General features: G+C 37.3%; 1 protein-coding gene across 23 annotated transcripts in view; it reads left to right on the top strand.

Moving 5' to 3' along the window:
- Window positions 1-15209, top strand: part of MYT1L (myelin transcription factor 1 like) — a 315455-nt gene that overhangs the window by 236824 nt on the left and 63422 nt on the right. For 21 of the 23 annotated variants that reach the window (XM_061357560.1, XM_061357561.1, XM_061357564.1 and 18 more), the window contains 5 exons: window positions 335-469; window positions 3001-3091; window positions 5356-5463; window positions 8592-8803; window positions 14755-15002. In XM_061357560.1, coding sequence (XP_061213544.1) covers window positions 335-469; window positions 3001-3091; window positions 5356-5463; window positions 8592-8803; window positions 14755-15002 — 794 coding nt within the window. The remainder of the gene's footprint in view (window positions 1-334; window positions 470-3000; window positions 3092-5355; window positions 5464-8591; window positions 8804-14754; window positions 15003-15209) is intronic. The other 2 variants (XM_061357576.1, XM_061357575.1) reach the window with 1 other exon arrangement.

Below are 15209 nucleotides of genomic sequence, written 5' to 3'. Positions count from 1 at the left end.
AGGTTCCAAATGACCTTACACCCTTGAGTTCATGCTTGCCAGCAGAACATTCATTGACAGTGGTATGGCTTTGCTATAAAAAGGTCATTTTCCAACCACTGGGAGTGGATATTGCTGTGATCATAGGAGCCTGCAGTCTGAAAAGAAAATAACAGAATAAAAGTGATAGAAGTGTGTTCAGACATGGAAGGGTTTCTCTTGTTTTGCTGGTTTTTTTTTAATGTTTTAGTTTTCATAACAACATTTACCAAAGAGTAAATGACATGATTAAATGAACCTTCTTACAGAAATGTGAAAAGCATCATTCACTTGACACATTTGTTGTAAATTATAGATCCCTCAAGAACAGAAAAGAAAGAAAGCAAATGTCCTACCCCTGGGTGTGATGGAACTGGCCATGTAACGGGGCTTTACCCCCATCACCGCAGTTTGTCAGGATGCCCACACAAAGATAGGGTCCCTCCAGAAAGTAAGTTCACATTGTTTCATGGAAACTGGGGATAAAACTACAAAGATTTTTCTAGCATGCTTTTTAAACTTTTTATTTAAAAAATTAATTTCATTTTTCAGTATGGTTTGTCGCAACTTTTAATCCACTGTTCTGTGCTATACCTTTTCCTTTCTTACATCATTTCCATTCTCTACTAACTTTTACACTGAAAGAACAACTTTTAAAGCTGTATTCTTTGATTTTAAGAAACCTAGGTTATTTTAAAATAGATTTATTCAGTCAACAGAGAAAAAGGTTTCCTGAAGATGTGCACTGCTTTTACTACTGCATGCTGATGTCACATCAACTGTCCCTGTTGTCTTGTACAGGAATAATAGTACTGAAAAACTTGCACACCCTTTTTTTGTTGTAGTTGTGTCAGAAACAGAATTTGTGTTAAAAAAATTTATATTATTAAAAATAAGAATTTGGCATTTACTCAGTTTCACAGCTGGGGATTTTTGAGGAAACATCCCCTGTCAGTCACATGGGTGGAATTTCCTTCCATGTCAGTGGATTCTCTGCAAAGGAGGTTCACCCATATGAGCTCAAGGAGTTTGCCTGAAGGCAGGGGACTCAGTTTCTTGAAGTCACCTCTTTGGTTGGTGGAATCAGCATAGGTCTGTTGAAGCTAATTGCTTTATGGTGATTTACACCAGACAAGTGTCTAGCTAAGATCCAGTTCTCTTTCACACCAATTTTAAAATGAAGTTATTCCATTGAAGCCTATGGACCTAAAAATAAGGACCTAAAATTACCACTGTCCACCAGCACTCATACACCTTATAACAGCATAAAGAAAATATTATGAAGACAGGGCTAAAATGGTCACTGGTTTCCAAAGGAAAGTATGTTCTTAAGGATGTGAAAATGGAAATAGATGAGCATACCAAGAGTGGCAGACATTAAAAGTCTCCTCTTTCATGGATATGGTGGCTTCTTCCAGAAGTAATGAGGAAATGCTTTAGGAACCTGCTGTAGCTTGGTTGATCTCTGATACAGTAGAACAGAGTAATTTCTCCGCTAGTACAGAACCTAGTACAGAGTAATTTTTCCTAGTATAGGACTCTGTAATTCTCTGAAACAAATATTTATTTGGTTGATCAAAGTTCTTTCGCTTTTACAAATAATAAAATGCTCTTTAGAAGACTTTGTAAATCAAAGAAGAATATAGCTTTAAACTGTTTGCATGCTCTTGTACCTACTAAAATGAAAAAGGTGAGCTCATCTTTTTGGTTTTTTTTCTCCCCGTGATGTTGGCCTTGTGAAGCATGTTTCAAGAACAGCTTTGAATAGTAGAAATCTCAGAGTAAAGCTATTTCATCTATGCACATTTTAGCACACTCATGATGGGGTGATGATGATGGTTATCTTTCAATAAGTGTGTGTAGATAAATTCTCAAGTCTCTGAACAGCTTTTATTCAGTTCTTAACTCAGTCAAAGAATTCAATGACTTTTTTTTTTGAAACTAAATATAGGCATCCAGACTACTTCTTGTTTGAGAAAACCAGAACCTTGCAAGGGTTGGATGGCATTTTTCTGTAGAGGGATGTACTCCCATCCAGCTCTGAGACATGGATTCACATGCGTCTCACATCACACAAAACTCCTTAGCGCTACCAAAAAGTTCTTGATAATTTGGCACATCAGCATGATCTTTATGGTTTAGAGGAGTATGCTCTGAGCAGCTTTGGGAGCAAGTTTTCCATCCAGCTTGCAATGGATGCAGATGTAGATCAGTTTACTTGCTTGTACTGCATTTTTCTTTTTTACATAGTTTTCTTTCCTTTTTTTTTTTTTTTTTTTCTTCTGCTATCCCTCAATTTTTAGGTTTTGGTCTTTTGAAAAAAAGTTCTATCCATTGCAATTTTCACATTTTTAGAGAATACAAGTAAAAGTTAAAAGACCAGTTCTGCTTGTCATACAGATATGAATGTCTATGTGGAAGTTGGCAGAACTGGCCCATAACTCAATTGGGCTGTCATATAGTTAGGGTTAAATTCTGTTGAGGCTTGTATTGAGGTTTATTTCAAATGATTCAGTGTTCTATCAGTATAGCTTGAGAGTGGATTTTCAACTCTTGAGTTTGATGCTGTATGGACAAAGCTATGTATTATGAATGTTTCTATTTCCTGAAAGAATTTTCTATGCCATAATTTTGTATTGGACAGTTGCTAGCTCGCCTTTTCCTGTTGAGCTGAACTTTGCTCAGTGTTTTTTTGTATGAAGAAGATGTTGCAAGTCATCTGCTTCACTGTAGCACCAGAGATGCATTTGTTTATAGGTTCTTAACCTTCATAACTTTCACTGTTGCCCTGTGTTAATGAGCATAGGGTCACAATACTTACTTCCCTCATCAGGCTTTATTGGCTATGTGTGTCGTGTATTTTGAGGAATGCTGTTGTTAATGAATCCTGCTTTGTTTTAAAATGGTTTCATATATACTGGGATTTGATTTTTTTTTTCTTGTTTTCATACTCTGCTGTTTTCTCTTACTCTCCTTGTCAAGTTCTTGCCATGCATGAAAATGTTCTTAAGTGTCCTACACCAGGCTGCACAGGCCGGGGCCACGTAAATAGCAACAGGAATTCCCACAGAAGGTAAGGATGCCATCGCTGGACACCAGTCTAGAGGGAACAGTGCCTCCAACTGCAGCCCTTCTAGCAGTCCACTGGCGGGGGGTGTGTGAGTGTGTGTTTCGTTGTTTTGTTCTGAAGATTGGCAGATGGTGCTTCGTGTGCTTTGTTCATTTTAAAGAGTAACATTTATTCATGCATTTCTGACGAGGAGGAGTGTGCGTTTGCTTCAGTATGGATGAATTGAATTCCACAGAAGACATTTTAAGCCTCTTTAGCTTTTTGGGTGGATTTTTTCCCTTTTGGTTTTGATATTAGCTGAAAAGCAGTGGTACAAAACAAATGGTACAACTTCTTTTGAGTATGTCAGAAGCAGGAAGAAAAGTCTGCCAGTGTCATCAGGACTTGGGCAGAGTTCTAGTTTTCACACTTCACTGTCTTCAGGGATTATTTCAGAAAAAAATACACTCCTTAAAATGATTTTTTTTAATACGTGAGAAACAGCATTTTACATACACAGACATTAGAAGAGTTAGTTTTGACTATAGTCCCAGTCCCAAAGTCCTTATTCAGCTAAAACTGAAAGAGAATTTTGCCTCTTTAAGAAACCTTATGGAAATGTCTCATTAAATTTAAAAATGAGAATCCAGGAATGTTAGATATAAATATTGTAGCCTAACAAATGAAGATCAAATCTATAACTTTTGAGGGTTAGTAATAGATTCTTACAGAAAGGATATCATTGCTTATTAAATTCTTCCAAGCAAATAATGACATTTTCAAAATGTTACTATAGTTTTTAGTATATGTTATAATTTTCACACAGAACAACAAGATCTTGCTTGTTTCTTTACAATTTTCAAAAATCCAGGAAGTGGGGCTAAGAGAATAAAAGGAGCCATGTAGGGTTCTCATTATAGAATTCCTTTTTACTGTTAATTGCGGCATGAAGGCTTAAGGGACTACACAGGCACTTGACATTCAGTCTTTTCAAGCTCTGAATTACTAGATCCCCTCATATTAACTACATGTCTCCCAGAAGACTCTTGTGGGTACCAACTCATCTACAATAAACTCTGGTACCACTTTCTTCTCTGCGGTGATGCCGCCAGTAGATGCAGCAAAAACCTCTGAGAAGGCTTCACAGGAATTACTGCTGCTTGAAGCAGCATTTTCTGGTTGAGTATCTACTAGGTGTCTGAATAAGAGCATATTAGCAGAGTGCTGCTGCCCTCTGGCTTGACTCCAAAACCGCACAGACCCCTCCCTCACCCCTCTGCAGAACTAGGGCAAGGAGGGAGGGTTAGGGGGAGCAGATTGCAGTCTGTGCTCACCTCTTTCTGCAGCTTTTGGGGCATTTTGCTCTGCTTCACTTTTTTAAATTATTTTTTTTCCCCTCCTTATTTCCTGTAGAGGAGGAAACATCTGGGAATGCACTGCTTTGCCTTTCATTTTAATTTCTTTTCCTGTGGAGAACACAGAGAGCTGCGGTCACATAAGCATGCAGTAGACTATGACAAGGAAAGGACCCCCTCCACTGTCAGGTCACAGGTTTTTACAGCTTCACTAAGAGCACCATCTGCTGGCATCAATATATTTATTTTTCCCTGTTCTAAATCTTTTCCAGAAGAATCAGGCTTATTATTATCACTTCAGTAAAAATTCATCATTTGCAAACCTAACTGAATTTCAATTCAAGTGCAGAAGTTCTTTTCACATTATATCATCTACTTCTAGAAAACGTACATTAGTGGCTGAAATTCATGAAAACACAAGTATAACACAGTTAAGATATAGATTTAGAAAATCAAGGCCAAATTTTGCACTCATTTTATACCTAGAAAAAAAGATTAGTGTTAATGGACCTGAATGAATTATGAAGCAGTGCAAGATTTAGCCTATGTGGTGTTGTCATTTAATCATCTTCAGGAGCCATTTCATTGGCAACATTTGTAGGAGCATAAAGGTCACAAGTCCACTAGCAGAGCTGCACCGTAGATTTCAGTTTGTATTCTCCTCCCCTACTGGTATATTTGCTGGCAGACATCCAGGAATAATCTACCCATGTAGTCAGAGAAGAAGAGCACATATGAGATCTACCATGTAACTTTGAAAGCAGAAGGAAGAAAGTCTATTCTAGAGAAAATATGTATGACCAAAAAGCTATTGGAAACCCTTTTCCTTCAGATTCTTCCTGATGCTGGCTAAGGAGAAGGAGTAATTGGATCAATGCTATAATGTGAAACTACTCAGGACAAGACAATTAAATTTCCTTTCTGTAATTGCAGCCTCTCTGGATGTCCTATTGCTGCAGCAGAGAAACTGGCTAAAGCTCAAGAGAAGCATCAGAACTGTGATGTGTCAAAATCAAACCAGGCATCAGATCGGGTTTTAAGGTATTAGAAATCACTATAATACTTATTATTATGCAGAATTCATCACACATTCACCTAATCTGAGAATTTATATTTACATACGTTGTATATACATATATATCTCCTTTAAAGAAGAGGTAGAATTAGGGCTTCTGGATCCAATTCTCACAGTGTATATTTCCCACTCAATTTTCATGGGGGAGGGTTGGTAATTATTTTGGCAAATACATGTAAAGCTGAAAAGCTCATTTTTGTCTTAGGCATTGTTTGGTGTAAAGATGACTGCTGGAGTGCAAAGTCTAAGAACAGTGTGAAAAAAGTTGGTATCTTTTGGGAATAAACTAATATTTACCGGTAAGTCTTGGTTTTTTCAGCAGGCTTTTACTAGTAAATATCAGTTTAAATTAAACCAGAAGCCCTATTTGCATTACCAAACTTGTAGCACACCTTTTGGCGGGATACTTGGAAAAATTCCAGGTATATCTTAGGTTACGAAATAAGGTCAGGCTTAGGTCTTTGTTCCCCCATTACTGCCAGGAAAGACAGAAAGAGAGAAAAATTGTCCTAATTTTCATACAAGAAGGACCTTAAACCAATTAGACATAATTAAGTGGGTTATCTTCATCTGTATATGATTCTGCAGTTATCCAGAGCTGTACCCAGCTTTGTGCTATTGTCTCTTTTGAGATATGTGGGTGGAAAAAGTACTATTTCTAAGGAGCTGAAGTGTGACGGATACACGTAAAAGAACTAGACTTCTGCATGATTGTACCAGCCTTATGCTGATGATGCCCCAAGAGCTGCAGAATTTCTCCATGGATACTGTCATATCTGTAGGCTGGGATAGGTACATCCCTCCCAGCTGCCTCAAAGAGTGTGGAGGAAGTGCTGCAGCTTTAGTTCCCAGAATTTCCTACTTATCCCATAGGTTTCTTAGTATTTAGCTGTCTGACAGATTTAAAATCTGATAGGGCTGCTTAAAATGAAACTTTTCTACTGTATAATCAACATCATTCTTTGAATATTCTCTTAAAACTTCATCTAATCTTGATGGTCTTTTCAAAACCCAATGTTTCCATAAAGCCAAGAACACAGAATTACGGTTCACATCTCTAGAAGATTTTTTGTTGTACCTGTTGACTGTTTTCCTTCCTCACATTGTTTTTGATAGGCGTTATCTTAAGTGCTCCTAATTCAGATCATGCAATTTTTCATAGAGCATCCCAGACAGTTCTCTTAGAGAAGGGTTCTTCAAATCCTATTAATAAAAAAGCAAACACACCACTCTTTAAGGGAATAACAGAATTTCTCACTTGACAAAAAAAGATCAAAAATGCAGTGGCTTTTTCCAGTGCTTATCAGAGGCTATACAAAGGTGGCAAATGCTCAAAAGCAGCATCCAGTTTGTTGTCAAGCTTCCTAAGAAGTTCAGCTGAATTGTAACTTTGGTTGTGAGCTGGCCTTGTATTTCAGATTTTATAGGCAACTCAATTCTTTCATCTTGTGTTCCACTTCCCTCTTACCGTTAAGTCACTGAAGTATTTAAGATTAAGAACTTGGAACTGTTTACAATATTTGCATGCAAGCAACTGATAGGCAGAGAGAGATGTTCTAAGAATAAGTATTGAATATATGTCTTCATCCAGTTTCCATCCCACCTGCATTTAAAATTTCTTACTTAAAAAGAGATCTAATTCATAGGACTTATGTTCTGCAGGAAATTTGGATATGCATTGAATGTACAAGGTCTGAATTGAATTTTTTAGCTAAATATATCTTGACATGGGATCAAAATCCTATTCAGATCAGCTCATTGTATAAATAAACCCACTGTATTCTGTGAGGAAGAAGTGTCTAAAGGAATAATCATACATAAATCAAAGGGAATAGTATGACTAATATAATTTCTTGGGTGATCTTCGCATAAATATCCTGAATAAATCCTAAGAAAATGAATTCATTCAGAAAAACATAATATAATATTCAAAACCTATTTCTTACTATTTATCATATTCCATTTTGTCAGTCAGCGTGATGATACTGCTGGTCTTGACTGAATTTATGTTCCTAAGAATCTTCCTTCCATTTCTTCTGGTTATAGATGCAGTACAGAAAAAAAAATAAAGAAAAAGAAAAAAAAAAAAAAGGGTTGATTGTATGATTCTTGATTCCAACAGAAGCATCTCAGGTGTTCTGTTCATCATCTTTGCCTCCTGCTAAACACAGTAGGTAGACATGCAGCACTGTGTAGCAGTTGCTCCTTATGACCCAGTCATATAACACCTTCTTTGGTAGGTAAGGTTTGCAGGCTCTGACCACCATTTACCTGCTTTGAGAGCTGATTACTTCTTTGGCCACCTGCAGAAGACAGCATGACAATGAAGTTCATTACATCATTCTTTCACCAAGATTTAACAATGGTGAAATGATATCAGTCAGGGCTTTTCCTAACTATCCTCCAACCAAAGAGAATTTAGCTGATAGTTTTATTCTGTATTCATTCACAGGACCTTCCTTGAGATGTGTACCTGTGTATCAGAAATCACAGTTCCTGACAGAACCCTGCATTTAAGGGTGAGCAGGACCTGCAAGGCAACAGCTCAAAGTTAGCAGAGATTGTGAGACTCTCCTCAAGATGAACATGGATTTGTATATTAAGGGATGAAACAGGACTACCTTGTTTGGAAAGCACACAGGAAAAGAGTATACAATTCCACTGAAAGAAATTGAGAGGAAACTCCATTAATTAAGTTGAGCTTCCAGTGCTATTTTTTCTTTTTGACATTTAAATAAATTTGTCAAAACTTCTTATGTCATACTGCTTGCCCTTCCCAAAAGAGAAAAATGTTTGCTATGTGATGCAATTACATTGGGAAAGGGAAACCCTGAAGTATTTTAAAACAGAATTTAAAATACTTGTGCCTGCAAGATTTATTTAGTGGTATTAAAATTAATTTTGTCTAGGCTTTGTTCAAGAAAATATATACTATTTGTCTGCTGAAAATAACCAAACTAAGCAAATGCAAAAATATATTGCTATCTCTTGAGTACAAGAAATAACTAAGATTTTCTAATCTGAACTATAAATTATGCACAGACACAGTAAACTGAACTGCATCTAACAAACTTTACATATCTTTAATTTCTAGGCCCATGTGCTTTGTTAAGCAATTGGAGATCCCTCAGTATGGCTACAGAAACAATGTCCCCACCACCACACCCCGCTCCAACTTGGCCAAGGAACTAGAGAAATACTCTAAGACTACGTTTGAATATAACAGTTATGACAACCATGCCTATGGCAAGAGAGCCATAGCTCCCAAGGTGCAATCCAGGGATATATCCCCCAAAGGATATGATGGTAGGAGGTGCACACTCTTATACATGAGAGACAAGTTTGCAGTTAATCATGTTGTTGTATATGTAAACATCATACAAATAAGACATTTTCATGTTCATTTAGTATTATGAGGAATGCTGTCATGTGTAAGTTATTTTAAAGGCCTTTTTAAAGAGCACTGTTTTATCTGGTACTTGCTTTAGGTTTGTTGTGCTGGCAAAAGAACATCTCCAGCTATTAAGCTCCTGGGATGTGTTGAGATCGCAATAAAGGCTAAGTAATAGTGCTAGTCATTATGTTGCTGTCTGGGAGACCTGATCTCAGGGGTCATATTAGGATTCTTGCTTCCATATGGTAGTTCAGGTAACCTATAAAGATAGCATACTTGCTCAGTAGAGATATAGAAGTAGAAAACCTGGATGTCATTGCACTTCAGAAATCACTGCTACTTATTTAATGAGGCATGTCATCTGAGTTTGTCCTCATGAATTCACCTGATGAATTCTATGGAAAACCTAGCATAAATAACACGTTTAGGAGTAGGCTGAAAGTGGCTTCTGTTCAGAAGTCAATGGATGGGGTCTGTCAGGCAATAGGATTTTTATTAGGGGACAAAAATGAACTACAGGATAAAGAATGAGGATTTGGAGTGTAGCTTTTGAAGATATGAGGAATTTCCAGAGCAACACAATTATATGTGTATATATATATTATATGTGTGTGTATGTAATATATATAGATAACAAACAGATTGCACCTTTATTTATTTTTTTTCTTTTTCTGAGTGTTAATGATTTATTTTTTTGTTAAAATATTTGATAGCACTCACTGACTACCATAGGAAATTTCAGGCAGGCATCAGATTTTTGTTTAGAAAACAGAAATAAAACTACTTTATAGAACAATTTATGTTGTTGCCTGAACATAGACTCTGACATTCAAAAGTAGGTTAAGTGGAGAAAGGGAAAATTGATATAACTCTTGACTTCATATTTCTGATATTTTGGATATTTGCTTTATCATAGAATCAACAGGCATGTTCTTGCACTACAATGGAAAGGAGAAAGATTGTGAAAGGCAACATGTTTCTACATAAAAGTGCCCTTTTTTCTTTTCTCATAAACTCATCTTGTTTGCCTTGTTTAAGAATAAGGGCTTGAACATTATTGAAGGTAAAGCACCATCTCTGTGTTTAGCAAGCTAATGAGAGTACATTTATATAAGGTAAATGAGATATTAAGTTGTTTATATCTCATTATACTCAATATGTCAATATCCCATATACTGTGTATATGCTCTGTCTACTCTTGCAGAAAGGAAAGAATCAGAGTATAGCTGGGGATCCTGTGGACATGTGTATTTTCGGGTCAAGTTACTGATGCTTAAACAATTGATATGTATTTTTCTCATTTAAATTGCCTTTTCAGCAAATAATTAAAACCTCATTTTTTTTCCCCAAATCCCAGAACTTGAAAATACATGTAACATTAAACACATGTTTAACGGTGGCCTTCAATAATGAAAGGTTAGGGTGGTGTGGGTCACTCTCTTTATATACATTCACTTCTCTTTGATATAAATAGGAACTTTACTTGGAGAGAAGACTGGGGCTACGTTGCTTCATTGCTCAGTACTGTGAGCCAGAGAGGGCTGAGGGACACTGTCTACATGTGATTCATAATACAATATAATAGAATGCAGCAAGCATATGTGGTTCTTGTGTACCTGGAACCACTGAAGGCCATTATAGCTGGAGCAGGTTGTTTGCCAAATGAAGACTAAATCCCTATGGATTTGCTCCATAGCCCTGCCTCTGCAGGAGGTAGCACATGCTTTACCTGGTTCCAAGTGATGTATGAGCTGTTTGTCCAGACAGACATGCGTACATAATCCCAGAGATGCAACCTAGTTTGAGTTTCTCTTTATACTTTGTTTTGATTTTCATGAAACCTTTAGGTTTCACATCTTTGATAATTCTGTAAACACTCCATTGTATTTGGCTTCAGCTGGCAAAGGGTTTCAAAATTCCTCAGGAATATCGGCTAAATTCATAGAATGATGAAGTGAAATCCTGGGCACACTGAAATCAGTCAGAGCTTTGGCATTGACTTTCAGTGGAACAAGGATTTTGCTGACAGTTAACATAAATGAGTATGAATGAGATTTCAGCAAGAGGTTCTTCAATTAAGGGAACCACTTTTCCTCAAGAAACTTTGCAGTATTTTCAGGAGGTTTCATATTTTTGTGCAAAAAGGTTATTAATTATTGCTACTAGAGGCCTGGAGGTACAGAGTGCATACCTATTATGTATGTCAGGAAAACATGTTTATATGAAAGCAGATTTAGTTCTGAAAAGTTATCCTGAAAAACCTGAAAGTAGGCCTAAGGTTTTAGGTAAAAGTGAAGGTAAAGAGCACTAGTTTTTTCTGACTATATGAAACAAATAGTATGTGAATATGAAAAAACAACAACTTCATGTCTCAGTCCTTTTTTAATTGCAAGCTAGCACTGTATTTTAATCATCACAGAAATGGATTATATATTCAATAAGTGTTTGATTGTGAGTGAAATGAACATAAATAGCTCCTTTGGATTGTTTTCTTGATTTTTTTCAACAGTAAGCTTTAGTAAAAACAAAACAGGAAATGGGTACTTTGTGTGGTGGGGTAGGATGCTCTGATAATTCTTGATAAATCTTGTGTTTGTGGGCTTGTTTTTCCTTTGAAACTAGTCTTGTGGTGTATTGGATGTTGGGCTGATGGCATACAGCAGTAGAGATAAGAACAGCTGGTCACAGCAAGCAGAGGAGACAGTAACACTTTCAGTTGCTCAGGTGATGTAAGGAGCAACTCACTCCACCAATATTGCTGGCTCCTTCCATCAAAACACTCGGAAAATGTTAGGAGTGGGATTAATCTGACCATACACAGACTTCTGTTATTGTCAGCACTTACATCTGAGCTCATCACTCCTTTCAGATCCAAGGAGAAAGACAGATATTTCTCTGATTCATTCAGTTTCCTCCTGAATTACTTAATACTGGTCATGTGAATCATTGCCTGAAAGTTACTATGTTTTTTTCTCTGCCTATGTAGGAAGCCTATAATGACTAGGTCAGATATCTGAAGTTAGGTGCATGAATCTCTTATTGTGCAAATCAGAAGTGTTGAAACTGCAATTTACATGACACATTCAGTGTTTAGGCAATACTGGGGAAGAGGGTGCCTGGCAGAATTTAATCCCACTCCATGTATATTCCTTTGGTCCTTTACATTGTTGGGATCTTTCCCACTCCTCCATTGTTAATTACCAAGAGGAGCGTGTAGACTTTGAGAGGTTCTTTGTAATCACCCCAAGGCATACCTTATGGGAAGCCAGTTTGAGTATGCAGCTGATTAGACCCGTGTCTGCTATTTAATGGGAAAAGGTGTTCTCCACTTTTGTTTTCACTCCAGATCACAAAGCGTAGGTGGGCAGCAGTTTCCAAAACCTGATGCCACAGGCTTAGGTGATGTATCAGGCAGAATCATCTGGTATTGAAACAGTGCAGCTTTCCCTTTGTTAGAGATCAACCTGATTTAATTAATTATAAATTATGATCTTTGTTTCTCCTGAAAAGCTAATGTGAAACAAACAGGCTGTGTTATGTGTCTCGTCTAAAAATGTACAGCTATGGTAGAGTTAAAACAACCATGGCCATTTCTGTCTAAGTAAGTTTTGCCTAAATTATTGGTAATCTTAAAGCTAATAATTGCATATAATGCGCTTTACATCTTCAAAGTGTTTTGCAAGTGAATCACAACACAACCAAATTTTAGAAGCAACTTTCTATTTATAGGAAAAGTGAATTTGGGAGATAATACAGCTTGACCAAGGCCACAGAGGAGTCCATATCAGACCCTGCATGAGTTTCTGATGCGTAGTCCTATGTATATAGCTGCTGCTTTCCCTTCCTTTCTTTAGAACACATTCTCATAAATGTATAATTTCCCCTGTAGTATGTCTCATGTCTGTATAAATGTGACCTGCTATAACAAGACTAACATTTTTTTTTGCAAGTGACAGAAGTCTTATTTGTTCATATGAATTTTGAAAGACATTTCTAATTTGACAGGTTCAGTGGTACAGGGTGCTTGCTGTGCTAACACAGTCAAAACTGAATTATTCAGTTATTTCTTTAGTATAGGAAAATTCTTGTGTGTCTTGGATACTGTTATAAAGTAACAATGGATAAATGCTTAATTTTCAATGACTACCACTAACTTCTATATTAATAATGAAACTCTTAAGAAATAGTTCACAATTTTATTATTAGTGGATACTCTGCTACAGTAGTGCTACTGTGTGTTCAAAACAAAGAAATGTGATGAATGTTTAACATTCACTTCACTTAAAAAAGATCACACCCTGTGCATTATGTGGCTTTCCTGAGAAAACTCCATCTGTTATGAAATAAGTGAAACACTATTTCCTTTGCAGTAAAAATAACACCATGATTTTTTCCTTTTTTTTTTTTTTTTTTAGAGAAAAGGGGATGACATAAACTCTAGCAGAGATATTTTGCTTTCAGATTCTTCTTTTGAACCCTGCCTGCCTACCAAAGCAGCCTGTGCTTCACAAATGGGCTATGCTCATGGGAGCAGATTATTATATGTGTGTCTGCTCAGACAAATACACCTGAAGAGTCTGGCATTTAAATGGAGCCCATCACGGAAGAGCTCTAGCTAGGGCCTGACCTTTTTTGTATAGCTCTCTAATCAGCATGCTAGTTGGTTATTGTTATACTGTGCTATAAGGTATGATCTCTGAAGTATGCATTTCCATCTGAAGGGCAAGCAGTCGGTGTAATAGGCATCTATGTATCCTCTGACCTTGACTTCTTTTCTCTTAAATTAAAATACATAAACTTTTAGATGTAGGAGATGAGCTCATTTTCCTGCACTTTATATGAATGCTTTTAAAACCGTTTATTTGGGAAGAGGGTTGGAGAAATAAGTGGGCTAATAGGGCTGTTTTTCCATTATTACTATAATACCTTTGGCTGCAAGAAGCATTCCTTAGAAGCAGTAACAGTGCTGTGTTGTGTTTAGATAGGCTCGATACGAGCTTTGTCAGTGCCTTGGCTCTTCTGTGACTGGGGCTTCTGTTGGTCAGAGAGCAGCTAAGTGCCGCTGTCCTTGGAGTGGGCAGGAATGGGTGTCTTTGGTCCTTATTGTTTCTGTGAACAGTTGAGGGTGGTCAGGTTGTTTGAAGGTGGGGACATTTCACTTATATCTGTTTCCATTTATACAGCCACTGTTTCTGCCTCTGTGCAAGCCATGGTAAAACTCACATGTGACCATCACCTTTCTTCTTCCATTACGTTTCTCTCCTTTCTGATGGCCAGTGTTGTAATATTTGTCTGTGATGTAGGAAGAAGAAACCTTTTAGGAAGCATGGGGTGAGTGAGGACATACAGGTAGCACAGTGGCTCAGAGACCATGCATGTCAGTCTTACAGTGGGCTTGATCTCCAGCAAACCTGGGGAGTCTAGGCCTTAAATCTGAAGTTTGCTCATGTAAATAAGAAAAGGTCCCATAGTGTTACATTGCCCCTCATTAATAAAATGAATAAGCCAAGCAGATCCTACCTTCTGTCTGACTATATATGCAGGGTAAAAGCAGTGTTTCTGTGTTTTGGTTGTTACCTAAATCCAGACTGTTTGTCAGAACGATTCATGGTCACATCATGCAGATTTTTGCAGGAGGTTATTTCATACAAACTCACATGTGTAGCATATAAAAGTCACAGACAGAAATCAAGAAATACAGCCATCATTCCTATCGCGGGCTTTTTTTTTTTTTTCTTTTTTTTTTTTTGGCATCAGTTACTGTTGCTCATTATAAATTTCACCTCCAGCAATTTCTTTTTTCTCTTCACTTATGCAGAATGCTCGTTCTTTTGAGTCATCCTTGTCATATTTCTTCCCACAGCTAAACGCTACTGTAAGAATTCAAGTCCAACCAGCAGCACAACAAGCAGTTATGCCCCTAGCAGCAGCAGCAATATGAGTTGTGGTGGAGGCAGCAGTGCCAGCAGTACCTGCAGCAAGAGCAGCTTTGACTATACTCATGACATGGAGGCAGCGCACATGGCTGCTACTGCTATTCTGAATCTCTCCACTCGCTGCAGGGAGATGCCTCAGAACCTCTCCACTAAGCCTCAGGATCTCTGTGCAAGGGTAAAAATCAGTAATTCTGTTTGTTGATGAAGATTTCTCTTTACTGCACTTGCTGTGTGGCCCTGATGGATAGAAGAATAGCTTTAGTACATCTTGCCTTTTTTTTTTCCTCTCTTTTTCTCAAAATTACCATAACCTAGTAGCTCTGCTAAAGCAGGGAGAAGAAAAGGAGAAAAAAAAAGATGCAAACTGGTCATAAGTGTCTCG

This window comes from Neopsephotus bourkii, unplaced genomic scaffold (assembly GCF_033783945.1).
Source record: "Neopsephotus bourkii isolate Nb327-2 ecotype Australia unplaced genomic scaffold, CSIRO-AGI_Nbou_v1 NB_908, whole genome shotgun sequence".
In the NCBI taxonomy this organism is placed as follows: domain Eukaryota; kingdom Metazoa; phylum Chordata; class Aves; order Psittaciformes; family Psittacidae; genus Neopsephotus; species Neopsephotus bourkii.
The sequence above is the reverse complement of the archived record's forward strand: the minus strand, read 5'-3'. Positions and strand labels throughout refer to the sequence as shown.